The 17,091-nt window shown below is 46.3% G+C and overlaps 1 protein-coding gene across 1 annotated transcript; it reads left to right on the forward strand.

Annotated features, from left to right (window-relative positions):
- The first annotated feature begins 12,551 nt into the window (after nt 1-12,551).
- ID2 (inhibitor of DNA binding 2) lies at nt 12,552-14,725 on the forward strand. Its single transcript, XM_035109888.3, has 3 exons — nt 12,552-13,049; nt 13,374-13,438; nt 14,078-14,725. The coding sequence occupies exons 1-2, from the start codon at nt 12,702-12,704 to the stop codon at nt 13,428-13,430; spliced, it is 405 nt and encodes a 134-aa protein (XP_034965779.1). The 5' UTR covers nt 12,552-12,701; the 3' UTR covers nt 13,431-13,438; nt 14,078-14,725.
- Nucleotides 14,726-17,091: the final 2,366 nt, after the last annotated feature.

The raw sequence follows: 17,091 nt of genomic DNA on the forward strand, positions 1-17,091 counted from the left end.
AAAGGGAAATAAGGTAGTATTTGTAGACAATATATATATAAGCTTCTCCCCACCCCCCGCGGCCCATTTTGCTTAATTTATTGCATTGTTTTTTGAGTTAGGGTACAGTTTCCATCCATTTTCTTTCAGCATGCTTGCCTCCCTGATGGCCGGCCCCTGCAGTACCTCCCATGCAGATCTTTTTAAAATGCTAGACATCGACTTAACGGGGAAGGATGTTTGAGAGTTATTAAATGGAACAGTCTCCAGGATCAGGGAAGGAGTTGGATCTGACAGAGTTCCCAAGCTGCTTATACATGTCCGTGTGAATAACATTCTTATTAATCTGTTAATTCTTGACTCAAGATGCATTAGCACGGAGACAAAGAAAAAGGTTAGCCCTCTCCTCGCACAGCCTCGGGCCTTGTTTGCTTATCACACTTCGCTGCACCACCTCACTGAAGACAGAGCAGTGTGTCTTCCTCTACCGCAAACATAAATAGTCACTTGGTTTCGGCCTTGGTTGTTAAGAGAGTTTGGATTCTCTGCTGCAAATTGATGCTAGCTGAATCCACTTCCATCCTGCATCTCACCTGCATTGCCTGGCTTTTTGAAGGCAAAGGAAGCTGCTTTGTGCAGTCAGACCTCTGGTTCATCTAGCTCAGTACTAACTACACTGACTGAGAGCAGCACTTCTCCAGATTTTCAGGCATGGTTCTCTCCCAGCCCAACCTGGAGATGTTGGGGATTGAACCTAGGGTTTTTCCAAGCAAGGGAGATGCTCTGCCACTGAGCTAGTCCTTCCCACGAAGGCTTCATGAAGCATAACATGTCAAAGTTGAAGTTTCGATCCCCCTATGGAACAACTGCATGGCAGAGGGTTGGGCTAGACCAGGCATCCCCAAACTGCGGCCCTCCAGATGTTTTGGCCTACAACTCCCATGATCCCTAGCTAACAGGACCAGTGATCGGGGAAGATGGGAATTGTAGTCCAAAACATCTGGAGGGCCGAAGTTTGGGGATGCCTGGGCTAGATAATCCTCAGGGTCCCTTCCAACTCGACAGTTCTCTGATTCTATTCTCTCTCTCTTTCAAGAGAAATAGTGTCTCGATATTTTTAATTTTTTAGGTGTAGAAACAAAACTCATGAAAAATGCTGCTGTTCCCTATCCCGTCCTTTTTGCCACATTTGGTTCATTGTGCGTGCCTAATCTAATAGCTGGGCAATATCAATTCAGTGGTAGACACATATTCAGAAGGGAAACTTTTTTGCCAAGGGGATTGAAGACCAAACTTCCCCATGGAATTCCTGCCTTTTCTCCCACAGTTCTGTATCACTCTTTGGAACTCTCGGTGACCAGATGTAGAGGCTGTGGCCTCAAATTAATTTGCAGTGGTGCTTTTTTTCTTTTCTTGGGTTACACAACCGCAAAAATAAGGTCTTGTTCTGCATCTGAAAGATTCTGGGGCTTTGGCAAGCCTCCTAAGGAAGGGAACATCAGGAGCATGGGACAAGGGATGTACACAGGAGTTTCAGGCCTAATGAGCACAGCAACTCATCTCCTGCAGGTCTTGCCCTCATCTCCTTGCCCCCTACTGAGACTGAAGGTTTTGCAGGTTCCAACCCCCCACCCCAATAATGAAGAAAAAACCTTGTTTACCAGAGGAGAAGTAGCCCAACCACCAGTAGGGTTGCCAGACTCAATAGAGGACAGGACTTCTGTGCCTTTAATTGCCCTGCTCTCTTTTGAGTCTGGAAACCTTAAAGAGAAACCAGCAGACCCTTTGCTTGGAAATTAAAAGGGTCTGCTGGTTTCTCTTTAAGGTTTCCAGACTCAAAAGAGAGCAGGGCAATTAAAGGCACAGAAGTCCTGTCCTCTATTGAGTCTGGCAACCCTAACCACCAGGAGCTCTTTCAAATCTCCTTAACCTTCCCACCCCCCAGAATATATATGCAAATGTTTATGCAACTATCAAAAAATGGTGATTGGATACTGACGAAAGGAGCCTAATTGATCTTTTGCGACTATTGTACCTTTAAAAAAAACAAAAAACTCTGCCATTCCCAGCATACTACATACTGAATTAACTTCAACTTTCCATCGGTCTAGTCTGGAAGGATCAACCGGGGGGGGGGGGCACAATAAAAGTAGACTACTGCATTGTTACATTTCTGCAAATAATCCAGTTATTCCACATCTAAGACAGGAATCATTTTGAATTTGTAAGCCTGAGTTTTAAACCTCCTGGAAATAATTGTTTCCTACAGAGCACCCCTGAGCTGTGCAAGCATGTTGCCATGAGCCAGGATTGTTGAAATTATATGGGAACCCTGCAGGCAACAGCTGGGTCCTGCTACATATTCGAAAATGACTGATAATAAGCACCGTGGATACTCCCCTAATACCAGTAATAGCAGTGTCAGTTAAGTCACCCCACCGAAAGCATGTGTTTTACGTTACTCTCCATTCCTGACTTGGTGGGTCAGAATGGGGGGCAAGTAATGCCAGTACAGCAAACTTCCAAGTTTACTGAGAATTAGCTCATATATATAATCTGGAGGTCTCAAACTTCCCCTAAAACTTTAAGCGATGATGATGATGATGATGATGATGATGATGACTGCGACATAAACAATGCAGGGCACTTCATGCAAATAACCCCACCCCTGCTGCTAAGTAAGAAAGGTTGGCTCCCCCCTCAAACAGTCACCTGGAACACATTTCCAAGATCTCCTCCATCCGCCACCCCAAAACCCTCCGACGAAATTAAAATGGCATTCTATGATCCTCATTCACTGGGGTCCTGCCCCTTGAAATCCGTCACCGAGGCTGTGGTGAACAGCATAGGAAGACGCTTTTCGAAAGAATCGGGAGGTATTATTTTCAATTTAGTTTGTCCTATAATTCCACGAGCTGGTATCTGCAAGCAATTTTCCAATAGACTCCTTAGTCTATCCCCACCCCCCCACCCCATAACAACTATACCTAGTTGTTAAGAGGCCATTTTGAGGATCCTGTGTGTTTTTATATGCTGTTGTATGGGTCGGGCTCTTAATACGCAGATCAACTTCTCCTCTTGCTGCAGAGGGTGTGGCACAAACCAGATTAAAACACTCTACACAAGAAATGTTTAAACGCCGCTGCTGCCGCTGCCTCATGAATTAGTGAAAGGAGGGTGTTCTGGAGGCTGGGTACTAGCACTGAGGTGGCCTGCTTCCAAGTGACAATCTTGCAAAGGACTAGCAGAGTCTCCTCTGAAGATCTTAAAAGATCGACTTCGTCTGCACTGGGGAGGCTGCTAGGTCCCTGGTTCCAGGTTACTTGTGGCTTTAAATGCCTGTAGCAGAACTCAGCATCCTCAGCTGGTAGAGCACAATCTCAGGGCCATTGGTCCGAGCCCCGCATTGGGCAAAAATATTCCTGCATTGCAAGACTAGAGGACTCTAGAATTCTGAGATTCTATCCTCGGAACTCCATATTGCACTAACTCCCTACTTTTGCTATTAGAGTTTTTGCCATACGTGGTCTTAAGGAACAATTTGATGCATCTCAACAAAGATCTGGTCCATCATCTCTTTTAGACTGGTCTCTGCCAGCATGTTGGAGAATTCTTTAAAGGTCATCCATTGGTGGTCTTTTTTAGCCAGTGTGTTTGGTTCTTATTGCAAGATCAGGATCTCCCTTATGCTGGTGGGGCTGTGGAGACACATGGTGGAGTCCATAAATTTTGGAAACAAATTATTGCAGAAATCAGATTCTAGGCCCTACTCTATGTGTTTTATCTGTTTTTGGTAAAGGCAATGTGGATCTTATATGTAAACAGTTAATTGTATATCTGGCAGCTGCTCATTTAGTAATCACTCAGGGCTGGAAAGATGCTTCATGTTATACCCTAGATAACTGGTTCAAGAAAGTGATGTTCTCTGCTAATTCACAGACATTGACATGTAATCTTTGTGTTGCTAGGGGTTACGCCAGGCCAGGCATAGACAAATTCGGCCCTCCAGATGTTTGTAAGTTTTTCGTTTTGGTATCCATTTTGAATTATGGTGCTGGAGGAGATTCTTGAGAGTCCCATGGACTGCAAGATCAAACCTATCCATTCTGAAGGAAATCAGCTCTGAGTGCTCACTGGAAGGACAGATCCTGAAGCTGAGGGTCCAATACTTTGGCCACCTCATGAGAAGAGAAGACTCCCTGGAAAAGACCCTGATGTTGGGAAAGATTGAGGGCACAAGGAGAAGGAGACGACAGAGGACGAGATGGTTGGACAGTGTCTCGAAGCCACCAACATGAGTCTGACCAAACTGGGGGAGGCAGTGGAAGACAGGAGTGCCTGGCGTGCTCTGGTCCATGGGGTCACAAAGAGTCGGACACGACTAAACAACATCCATTTTCTAAAACGTTCTGGTAAAGTATTGGTTCACTCTGTCTGGAATAAAGATGGTCTATGATACATGGGGGGGAGGGACATTGGAGGTCTCAAGTTACTGCAAATAGCAGTAACAAAATAGCAACATATTCTGAATCTGAACCTTGCTTCTTTTTCTGCAGGGAAGCCAAACCTTTAGAAACGAAAAGCGCCGCGGTTTAATACGAAACCCAAAAATTTTCTCTTGCAAATTTACGCGCGCGCCCCTACACACACATCTGGCTCTACTCTGCCCGTCAGCCTTGCATCAGCTCGGGCGGCGTAGGCGTCTGCCCGCCGAGGAAGCCGCGGCCTGGTCCGCCTCCCCTCCCCGTGTGGAACTGGAGCCACCGGCAAAGTTTACGCAGAGCAGCACGCGACCGGCGTGTGGCGGAGTTCGCAACAGCGGCGCCTGGTGTTCCGCATAACCGGGCGCAGAGGCGGGGGGCGGCGGAGGGAGGAGACACGGAGGGCGGGGAAACTGGGGGGGTGACGTGGGGGTGGGCGGTTGGCGCGCTTGTTACCTCGGGGATAGGCGGCGTGGAGGAGTCCAGAAAACTCGAGGAGAGGCTTTGCTGCGCGAGGGCAAAAGGGGAGCCAGAAGTGGGGGGGGGGGGGGTGTCAGCCGTGCGCATAGCAAGCAAAGGGGTGCGCAGTGCAAAATAATAAAATGAATAAATGAAATGGAATATAAAAAGAGGAAATGAGTCGGCATCAAACTTCGAGGGGGACGAGCGTGAACGAGTTTGCGCATCTAAGCAAGATCACCAAAGTGAAGTGGGGGGGGGGAGAGATACCGCTTGTGCATGCAGCTTCGTAGCGACGCATTCTTTCTACCACCACCCCTTAAATAAAAATAAAGGCAATTAAGTTGATGGTGAGGACTCTGAATTGTTTTCGAAGGTGTCTCTGTGCCCCTTTCCCACTACTCTGCGCCCCGTTACTCTCTTTAAAAGAAAAAGGCGGGGGATAAAAGCAAAGAGCACAATGTGTTTCTTGTTACGCAGCCCAGCCCGGCTTTCCCCTTTCTCTTCTTCTGTATGGGTTACATCGTAATATTAAGCTGCAAGTTTAAGTTCTGGACAAACAATCTCTTGTTGCATCTCTAGGACGCGGGGGGGTTGATGAATTCCCACAGATGATGTTGCCCAAACAGTGATCGGCCTGTGACTTGATTTCAAGCATCATGATAGCTGGTTGGTGTGTGTTGTGTGTGGAAATGGAAGGAGGGAAGTGGGGCGGGGAGGGGAGGGAAGAGAGGTCAGTACAGAAAAGCGCTTTGAAGGGAAAAGGCTGCCTACAGCAGGATTGTTTCTACAAGCTAATTGTACTGAGTGCAGCTGCACAAAGCTGGATCAACAGTAATAGAAGGCGGCGCAGACTTCCTGACGCCAGCCCTGCAGAGCTCCCACCAAACACTGGCAATTCCAGATTGTTTTCCAGACCTTATCTCTCCCTAGTTAATTTCTTTCGTTCGCTCCAGTTTTGTGACCGGAACAAAAGTAACAGCAGAATCCTTTGTGAAAGCGGGGGGGGGGGGGGAGCGCTGTTCGAGATCAGTGCACTTCACAGATTTCTGCAGCAATATTTCGCAGGCATTCCTCTCTCTCTCTCTCTCTCTCTCTCTCTCTCTCTCTCTCTCTCTCTCTCTCTCTCTCTCTCTCTCTCTCTCTCTCTCTCTCTCTCTCTCTCTCTCTCTCTCTCTCTCTCTCTCTCTCTCTCTCTCTCTCTCTCTCTCTCTCTCTCTCTCTCTCTCTCTCTCTCTCTCTCTCTCTCTCTCTCTCTCTCTCTCTCTCTCTCTCTCTCTCTCTCTCTCTCTCTCTCTCTCTCTCTCTCTCTCTCTCTCTCACACACACACACACACACACACACACACACCACCACCACCACCACCCCAGCCAGCGCGCGCGTCCTTCTCCCCTCGTTTTCTAAAACTTTTCTCTCTTTGAACACATGGGCAATGCGATGCAAACAGTAAAAAAAAATAACCCAGTTTGCAAGTCACTGCCCTGGTTGTAAGTTGTACAGGGTTCACCCAACCCCTGCCCTGTGCAGTTCTCGATCTATTTACAGTGCAAATTCTAAGGCATGTATGCATACCCAAGCAAACCTTTTTCCCAGGTAAGCGCGTGGACTGTTTAGCGACTGGAAAAACAAGCATGTGGGATTCTGTCAAGAACCAGAAAATGCTGGGATCCTGCAGGTTCTAATAACAACACCTTTGCATTGCATTGTTGCGGCACTGTAAGAACTGGTTTTGAGTTTGCAACCCCCCCCCCCACTCCGATTTTTTTTAAAATTTAGTGCTTCATCCCCGTCATTCGGCTGCTTCCACATTAAAGCCACTCCCCATTAGAGTGTGTGAGAGAGGTCGCGAAGCAACGACTTCAACCTTAATCATTCACTTAGGTAACATGTTCCTAAAAAAGCAGAACCACTTGTGGCAGCCTTGCAGTTGCAATTAAATCTATAGGTAAGTTGATTAAGAGCGTGGTGCTGAAAATGCCTGCGTTGTGGGGGGGGGGGGGGGGCTGGGCTAGATCATCCTCAGGCTCCCTTCCGACTCTACAATTCTATTATTAATTATTCTATATAACCTTAAGTACATAGACCTGCTTTTAATACCCCCCCAAAAAAAACCTTTCTTTTGAGTGTCTTTAGGATTTTGGGGGGTGCGCCCAAAAAGGATTGGGGAACAGGAAACCTTTCAAACATCCGCGAAAGTCACTATTATTCAAGTCCCCACCCCACACACGCAACAAAAAAAATAAATAAATTTCCATGATCCTTATATTGGGACACATAAATGAATATATACTGTACACGCAAATGCCTATGTAACCTGTGTCAGAAATTATCACGGGACTAGGAAAATATCTCAGCCACAGAAGCAGTTTAGGGGTGCTGCAACCGTGGTGCGGCGGCGCTTTCCGTTCTTCCGCGGCGGCGCAAACTGACGGCGAGCGGTGTCTTGTCTGCGCGCTACGTCCGCAGAAGGAAAGCCTCCCGGGCCCGCTTCGCTCCTTCCGCAAGCGCGCGCGCGCACCAACACACCGTTGCAAATAACAAACAAACGGGGGGGGGCGGGAGGAGAGCGCGAGCTGCACTGCAGGTGCGGGTGAGAAAAAAGCGCGCCGCTGCCTCCGCCGCCAAGCCGGGGCCGGGCCGGGGCCGGGCCCCGCCTTTTGCACCCTCCCCCAGCCCCGGGCCAAGCCCCGGTCTCCATGGCAGCCGCCTGAGAGGCGCCGCCGGCCTGGACCGGGAGGGAGGGCAGGCAGCGGGGGAGCGACGTCACGGGGCTGGCGCCGCCGAGTCGGGCCCGGCCTCTGGGTGGGAAGGAAGGAGGGAGGGAAGGGAAGGCAGGCGGTGGGAGGCCTGCCCGGAGGAGCGGGAAGGGAGCAGGAGGAAGGAGGCGCTCGGCTGGTGCGCGCACGGCGGCGCTCAGGGCAGCCCCTCTGCTGTTGCCGCTTGCTGCCCGTGCCAGTCCAGGTGCAGGAGGCTGGGATTCGGGGGAAGGGAGGGGGCGGGGCGTCCTTTTTATTACTCACATTGGGGGTGAAAGGAAAGTGGGCCGTGATGAGAGGCCGGGCAGAGGGGTTTCCCCAGCCACCCGTGTTTTGAGGCGTAGGAGCTCCTAAGCGAGATTCTTTTCACAATTTAGCCCCCCGCCGAGCCCCCTTGCAAGAAACAGGAGAAACAGCCTCTCTTTTTTTCTCACCACCTCACTCCGCTGCTTCCCTGTAAAAGGAACCAGAGGCGGGTATTTGGAAGGGACCCGAGGGTCATTTATACCAACCCCCTGCTAGGCTGGGATTGCATACATAGACGGCTCCCACGCAAACACTTTTTCCTTAAGCGGAAGCTCTCACTGTTCTCTTTCCTGCGACAGAAGAAGAGAGGGGAAAGGTTGGCAGGCTCTGTCACTTGAATGGGCGGCTTTTACATCAGGCCCTAAACAAACTTTGAATTCCCAACCAATTTAACTCTGAAGCCATTATTAGAAAGGACTTCTTTTTCCAGCTTGCAACACGTTTCAGAGCCCTAAAGAGGAGGTTCTCTGAATACACTGCTTTTAGTCTTCAGGGCACTACACAAGGATTTTGGTGCTTTTTCCATCTGTTGTGCCGTAAGGAGGGCATTTGCAAATAAGGAAGCAGTCTCCTGAATATGGGAAGCCAGCATGAATAACTCTGGCTTAAAATTTTAGTGCAAACTACATCGGATCTGTTCCAGAGCAGGGCTATTGCCATTTGAGTTGGCCTAAACCTGGCAGAGGAAAACAAGCCGGCTTAAAATTTTAGTGCAAACTACATCGGATCTGTTCCAGAGCAGGGCTATTGCCATTTGAGTTGGCCTAAACCTGGCAGAGGAAAACAAGCCTTTAACACAGTTTGACTTACACCACACTTTTTGCCGGGCTCCTAAATTATGGCAGGTTGCCACGCCACATGACCAAGCTGAATGGAGTTCGGATCCAGCTTTAAAAAACTCCGCACGATCCCACTTCCCTGGAACGGCCATTTTTCAGAGCTTACTCCAGCAGAAGTTTCACTGGTTTCAGCTCAGTTGACCTGAGGCTGGCGTATCTCCAACTGAGTTGGGGCTGGGGACTTGCTGCCAGCATAGCCCAGCTGAGCTGGGATTTAGTATGCTGGGCCAAATATCCGCTGCATCTTAACTCATCCCAGCAGACCTATGGCTAGGATTGTACCCTACCTAGCTTGATGAGGTAGAAACAATCGAGCATTGAACCGGAGCACTGGAATGCAAATAGAGCTGTACAATCTAAAGCAGAGCTGTACAATCTAGTTTAGATTTAGGTTGCAATGAGAATAAACTCCTCTGAATACAGTGAGACTTCTAAGCATGCATGTGACAACTTAGTTTCTGGAGAACACCAGTGCACAGTTTCTCAATAAAATACAATTGGATATTAAAGTGGCTTCCAACTGAAAAGAAAATGCTAGAGAAGATAACATAGCCCATGGTTCATCTCAAGCATAGTATTTATAGTAATAAATTGCTTACAAAGGTTATTATAATAGTAATTCTGTAAATTTGGTAGTGGAAGTGGTAAATGTATACTGTACTAAAGTAATTTTTATCAAAGAGTGTCCATCCATATTAAGTTCTTCTCTAGCACTGATTTCAGTGGAAGAGATTTAAGCATACACTTAACAAGTCCCTTTTAGATAAACATGAACCTGAAATTTTGGCAGGGTCACATCCAAAATGTTTCATAAATGTCATGTGCCAAATTAGTATGGCTTTAACAATGGTTTCAACCTTCCTTGTAAGATGCTATCCTCTGTATTTCAAAGTGCAGTATATCCTTCCAGCCTACCTATTTTTTTTTACCTTTCCCTACCTAGGAATGCTCTTGGTCCCCCCCCCTTGAGCATACAGTAACATACCAGTGATAAAAGTCTGTTTGATTTGCATACAGTCTCGTCCAAAATAAAAACATGAAGTGAAGCCTGACAGAGCCAGAAAAACGCATCTCGGAAGACCTCAAACACAGGCTAAGAAATCAGCTGGTCATAAGGAAATATTGTGGGGGGTGGGGTTTAAGTCCTTGGGGCAAAATCATGTGTTTTTTGGGGGGTATTTAAGAAATAAAATTGTCACGAACATTATTTTGTTGATAAAAGATTCGGCTGCAATCTTACATGTTGCTTAAGGCTGAAGTCTGAAAAAGTACTCTTGTTAAGTAGCAACCCTCACTACGCTCATTTACTTCTGAGTAAGCATACTTAGGGGTCATGGTGCATGGATCATGGCCTTCCACTGGATTTAAGTACCCTTACAGCTGGATTGCAGTTTTAAAGTGCAGCCCTGTGATTCGTTACTGAGAACTCTTCGGTAGAACTTCCATATTGTCTGGGTAGCATTACAGGGCCAATTAAATCTTTTCTTTAGAATAAGGCATAGTAAAGCATCAGTTAAATGAGTGGCGAAGTACACAGGAATTGCTCGGTCTGTTCCTTAGTCCACCTAGTCCTGCATTGTCTACAGGCAGCCATCTTCCAGGGTTTCCAGCCTTGGATGGAGATGCTAAACACAGAACCTGTGCTATAACTTGGCATCATGGGCGTAGAGGGGGGCAGGTGCCCCCCTAAATGAAGTAAATAAATAAAAAACTCATTGGCCAATTGTGTTGCAGATAACTCGGTTCTGCCCCCCAACGAAAAGCCTGTCCCCCTGGCCATGCCCATGCTCTGCACCCAGGTACGCTGATTAGGAATGTAAGTGTAGCCTTGTATTATTGTGGCAGAGAAGCCACATACCTTGGGGAGGAGGGAGGAGTGGGGAAAGGGTTGAATGAGAGCAAGTTCAGGGTCATATCTTGGTTGGTTGGTGGAAGCAGCTACTGCACTTCACCCTCTTACCGTATGTTCCTTTCCAAGAACACGTAAGCTGGCACTCGGTGATTACAACCACTTGCGTGGAGTGCAATTTTATTTCCCTTGCAGGGTGGGAAAAGAACATTTACAAACAACTCCACATGAGGAAATGTCATTGGGATGTTAACAACAAAAAAAGGATATATAGGGGAGGAGCACCACCTGTACTCATTATGAGAGAGAGTTGCTCACAAATTATGAGCTGGATCAAAAAAGCAAAAAAGTGGGAGAGAAGAACATGAGGGATGGCAAAACCTGAAGATCTTCCAGTAGCCCAGAGAGGTCAAAAGGCAGAGGTGCCAATGTCTGATCTTACCTGCACAACTAATCTCCCTCAAAGCTAATTTCAAAGTACAGTTTATAGACATTGCATTATAGGCAGCATAGATATTGCAAAGAACCTCAAAACCACCCTTGCACCCTGAATCTAATGTTTACTGGTTGTATATTTATTTTCAGTGACACCCCCCATGTCATAATTAAGTATAATGATCTATATGGAGTGGTGTAGTGATTTGTTTCGAGGAGGCTTCCACCATAGTTATCTTCAATAAAAGCTTCACACATCCAAATAAAGTAAGGCATTCATATTTGTCCTGTGATTCATTTATATCTCTTTAAATGTCATGTGTACATTAAAGGGGCACAAGCAGGAGTCTTACATGAACAATATATGTCTATGGGTGCTACGTATGCACATTAGCCTAATGCTCTGAAATTTATAGTGTCGCTTAGCTAGCATACTTGTGAAACCAAACAACTCCATCACCTCGAAAACTTTCTGGATTTCTGCACCGCTGGCAGAGAGGGAACAGTTCCATTTAAGCTTTGCATGTTTGACAGATGTGCTTGACTAGGTTATAGTTACCCTCCCCTCCTTCAGTGCCTCGGCTTCCAGCACCCAATGATGTCTTTTCACTAAAATAGCCACAAATAAACTCTTCAGTTGTTTTAGCCAAATAATTACAGTATTTGACCGTGAGTGAGATCACACACACTCACAAATCTCAAGGGAACTGCTTCAAAATAAGTAATCTGTGATTGCAAGTCTTGGGCCAATCGGGCTTGAAACAGACTGCCAGAGAAGACTGGAAGTTACTACAGTATCACTGCTGTTTGGTTTGCTTATAAGAAGAACTTGCATGTTCCCTTTTTGGTAGGCAATGCATCTAAAAACCACTCGTGCAGGTTTTTAAATATATATATATAATAATACTAACTCTGTGGCCTGTGCATGGAAGAAAACTAACTTGTCACACTCATGCTTGCCATGGTGACAACTATATGTTGCGTCCTATGTCCAGTTGGTGGGAATGGACACGCAGGAAGAGTGGGGAGTAGCCATAGCCACTGTGAGAGCAGGATGCTGCCCTAGATGGAATCTCGTTGGCCTGATCCTGCAGGGCTTTTCTTGCGTTCTTTTCTCAGGCCTGCCTTTGCAAAGAGCAGACCTTTCCGCGTCTTCCTCTCCCTCGGAATGGTCTCGGTTTAACTCCAGGCTCGGCGCTTGCCTGTACAGTATTTACTACCCACAGCTGTGCTCGGGGCCCGCCCCGCTCTGCCAGGATTGGCTGCGAACGCGGAAGGCACGAGCTTTCTCTTCGGCTGCCTTGGCGCCAGTGAGAAGTGCCTGCGCGCCTGACGGACGTGTCCAGGGTGCCCAATCGCAGCGCGCCCAGGCTGGATTTGTCAGCTGCTGAACGTGCGGTATAAAAGCAGGAACTAGGCGGCTTCGGCTTCATTCCGAGCGCCGATCGGGCAGCTGCAAAGAACAGGAGTCGGAGGAGGAAGTGAGGCAGCGCGGATAGAAGAGAAGCGAAAGCCATTTCCTCCCCGCGGCGCGTGCGTTTTTGCGCTTCGTCTCCAAAAGGCAAAGTCGGCTCTTGCGCTCTTCTTTCCTCGAGTATGAAAGCATTCAGTCCGGTGCGGTCCGTGCGGAAAAACAGCCTCTCGGAGCACAGCTTGGGGATATCCCGGAGCAAAACCCCGGTGGACGACCCGATGAGTTTGCTGTACAACATGAACGACTGCTACTCCAAGCTCAAAGAACTGGTGCCCAGCATCCCGCAGAACAAGAAAGTGAGCAAGATGGAAATTCTGCAGCACGTTATCGATTATATCCTGGACCTGCAGATCGCTCTGGACACGCATCCCAGCATCGTCAGCCTCCATCACCAGAGACCGGGACAAAATCCTTCCTCCAGGACCCCGCTGACCACCTTAAACACAGACATCAGCATCCTGTCATTACAGGTAAGCCAGCGCCCTGTCCTTGGCTTACTTCTTCCCCGGCGATTTCGTGTATCGCATCTTTAATAGGATTTGAGAAAGCGACATTGTTCCGAACCTGCGCGGTTTTAGCTCTCGCTTTTAAAATAAATAAATAAATGTTGGATTAAAAGGGAATGCATGAATTGGGGTTCCTTGTCCATTCTAATGTTCCCCATTGTGGTCAAATCGGAATCCTTGCTTGTCACGTTTAGTGCCTTTGTAATCTGGAGTGTACTTCATATGCTTTCTTGAACTGTTAAGCATCTTAACACCACACTGTCTTCCCCCTTCCCTCCCCCGTTGCAGGCAGCTGAATTCCCCTCAGAGTTAATGTCAAATGACAGCAAAGCACTTTGTGGCTAAAGCAATTGGTAAGTTGTTCAGGTTTATTTCTGTTTTTTAAGTACAGTATATGATTTATGTCATCCATCAGAAATGTGGGGGGGGGTTCTTGCTAGTGTTCAGAATTGCCCTTGGAACTGTCTTAAAATTACACGGAACCGAGGATCCCATGAAGTGGCAGTTTTAAGTCATAAAACGCATGTTGGCTTCTGCATATTCTGTACCCAAAACGTTGGATGCTGTAAATTCAGGGACAACCTCCAGAAAGCTTAAGCAAATGGGGCAGTGAAACTTAACATGGAGATACAGAATCGTTCCTTGTTAAAAGAACTTGTAATCAAAGGATAATTGCCCAGAGAAGTAGGTTAGTGTCTACTGTCACCGCAAATAGAGATTCGAACAGTTATTATATAGAGAATTGGGGGGCAGTGGGGAGGGTGTTACCAGGAGTATCTTCATACCCAAACCCCAATTTTTTAATTTCATATGTGGTGTGTGTATCAGAGTGTGTGTTTGTGTGCGCATGCTGCATCTGGACGCCAGGGTTTGCCCAATCTTTGAGTGTTTGGTTAAATGTTCAAACTGTGGCTTCCTCTCTGGCGCCAGTCTGTCCGGATCTCTGCCCTGTTAGCATTCTTCTAAATATGCTTCTCTTCAATCTTTTGCAGGTGTTTGCTGACTTTTTTTTTTTTTTTTGCACAAGAAGACAGCCTCTTTTTTCCCCCTTTTTTCGAATGAGCTGCTGAATCTGATTTTCAGCTGTATCTGGGTGGAGGAGAATCCATATCCAGTTAAATGGACATTTTAAGCAAAATTGTGGACACCCATCTCCCCTCTTCTACAACATGGACTAATCTTAATTATTTATGAAGAGACTTTTTAAAAAATGCCTTTCTCTAGTTGGAAGGCTTCATTTATATAATATCCCCACAACGGGGAGCAAAATGAAATGTAAAAAACGAAACAAAAAATCATAAGGAATTGCCCGTTTTAAATGCAGACTTTGCCTTTTTTCCTCCAAAGGTGGAGCGTGAGTACTAGAAGGATTTAGTGTTCAGTTTTTCGGTGAAGTCTTTGTCAAAAATTATCCTGTTTTGACACAAACGTAGGACTGAATGCTATGTATATATTTATATATAAATATGGGAATGAAACTTGGAACTCTTTAATTAGAGTTCTCTTGTATAGTAGCAGAAATGTGTATTTCTGCAAAAAGTGTAATGATGTACGTAATCGTGCTAAACTTTTTATAAAAGTTTAGTTGTAAACTTAACCTTTTTATACAAAATCAAAATAAATAATGTGTGTTTATTGAACGGTAGTTTGCTTGCTTTATTCATAGGGACCAACAGTTTTCTGGGTGTGATGGGGAGGGGGGAGTATTTGTAAAACCTACATAATAAAAAAGTACCTGAAATGAATGTATGTTCCTAAGTTGCTTTAAAAAAGAGGGGGGGGGTATGGTAGATGTCTGACAATCAGCTTATGAAATCGCTATAGGAGAAACTGCTTAAGTTGTTCATTACCTAGAGAATGCTGTTAAGCTCTGGCAAAATCAAATTCAGTTTAGCCAGAGAAATTCCCCTGGTCTGTTTGCTCTTCATCCTGGGTTGATTGTCTTGCATTAACTTCTCACAGGAACTACTTCAACTCCAAGAAAACTTTCCCTTTTGGATAATTATGCCTAACTAAGATTTGCAGAGAGTTGTTACATTTCCCCAGCCACCCAGTTTCTGCAACACATTTTAACAGAGAAGCTGATGTGCAGCACTAAACTGAAAATGTTACCTAAATCCATGCAATATTTCAAGGCAAAGGGTATTAGTTAATCAGTTGCAGCAGCTTCCCTATATGACTAAGCTATTGAGAAATGGAAGTCACCCCTCATGTTATTGATTAAACTTTGGCTGCTGCTCTAAGCATCACCCTCTCCCTGCAAAAGGAATTGAGTTGTATTTGTAGTACTGCCTTAAGGCAGGCTGCAATCCTGAACATAGGGTGTTGCAATACAGTGATTCACATGGAATTCAGGCAGCATAAATACCGGTATGTGTAGGTTTCTCCTGCTTCCCCCACCCCCCCCAAAAAAACAATTATGCACCTTTTTCCTGTTCTGCGTGCAACCCCAACTTTCTAGTGCAGAAATCCTCGTTTGTAAGAACTATACCTGCCTGTTGTCAGTTTCTACCACCACCAGCAGCAGCAGCCACTACGTTAATTTCCCACTTTGGGCAAAGCTGCACAGCAGAAGCATCTGCAGCAGACTGCACAAAGTTTGAGGGAAAGAGTCCTGCTGAGGAATGCATCCGTTTGGCACCTGGGTGTGAGCCTGGGATTTCTGTGCTCTGGGGACTCTTACACTGAAATGCAGAAGCCTCACCTGGGGCCTGTAACACTTTCACCAAAGAGAACAGGTGTGTGGGTGGCGCCGCACAGTCTGCTGCAGCTGTCTTTCCTCGCCCTTGACATCAAATCTATCCACAGAGACAGGGGGTGGGGGTGGGGGTGGGAGCCAGCTCAGATCAGTTTAGTACAGAAGCTGCCCCAACCAATCAGCGGCCCAGCCTTCTCAAAAGGGATCAGAGCAATCTAAGTGGGAAGAGAGCTCATCTTCTCTGCCTCACTATTTCCGTCAAATTAATGGGGACCTCAAGCCTTAAATATACAGTAAATATGATTTTATATTTCACGGATGAATTCCACCAAACAGGCAAAGTTCTGTCGACAGCAGAACACTAGGAGTTCTAGAGTCGCATATCTGAACTTTCCGCGTGCGCTGGGAATGCATATCTGTACACTGGAATTTAATTTGCAAAGGGTTTTATTCTGTAGAGTATTTTGGCTGCTTCCAAGAGCAACCCATATGACTCACTATCCTGCTTCCTCTTTCTTTCTTTCAAGGCATTTCATCTTAATATTCAAATTCAGGCTCTTTGGCATAGGCAGAACAATGTGTCATTCATGCCACTAATGTTTTTGACTCCTCCCCAAGAGTAAAGTAATAAGAACACTGAAAACTTTCCACAGTTATTTACAACTTCAATTTTGAACGATTGGGCATCAGCGGACACTACAGAATCTAAACCCATAGCTGCCTTCTCCCTACCAGTCAGTTTTAGTGTTTGCACTAACAAATGAGGGAACAGTAGAGAATTAATTAAACCTAAATGACAAATAATTGCCTTAAACTGCAACAACTGTCACATAAATTGCGTATCTACCCCTTTTTGTATTATGGGCTTCATTAGTTGCATGATTATGTCAAACAATTCCTCAGCATTTTAACAGAAACAACAGATTTTACATCCAATTTAGTTTTGCTGTTAAGACGGATTCCACTGTAGCATGACAAACCCAACACTTCACATGAAGGTACAAGTGTTATAAAGATGGCAACAAGCCTGTATCGGATTGTGAGAATGGAACAGGAATAATCTATCATTAATGGTTCATAAGAGGGACCCAGGTGGCTCTGTGGGTTAAACCACTGAGCCTAGGGCTTGCTGATCAGAAGGTCAGCGGTTCGAATCCCTGTGGCGGGGTGAGCTCCCGTTGCTTGGTCCCAGCTCCTGCCAACCTAGCAGTTCGAAAGCACATCAAAATGCAAGTAGATAAATAGGAACCGCTACAGCGGGAAGGTAAACGGCGTTTCCGTGTGCTGCTCTGGTTTGCCAGTAGTGGC

The sequence above is a fragment of the Zootoca vivipara genome, chromosome 3 (assembly GCF_965207765.1).
Source record: "Zootoca vivipara chromosome 3, rZooViv2.hap1.1, whole genome shotgun sequence".
NCBI classification, from domain to species: domain Eukaryota; kingdom Metazoa; phylum Chordata; class Lepidosauria; order Squamata; family Lacertidae; genus Zootoca; species Zootoca vivipara.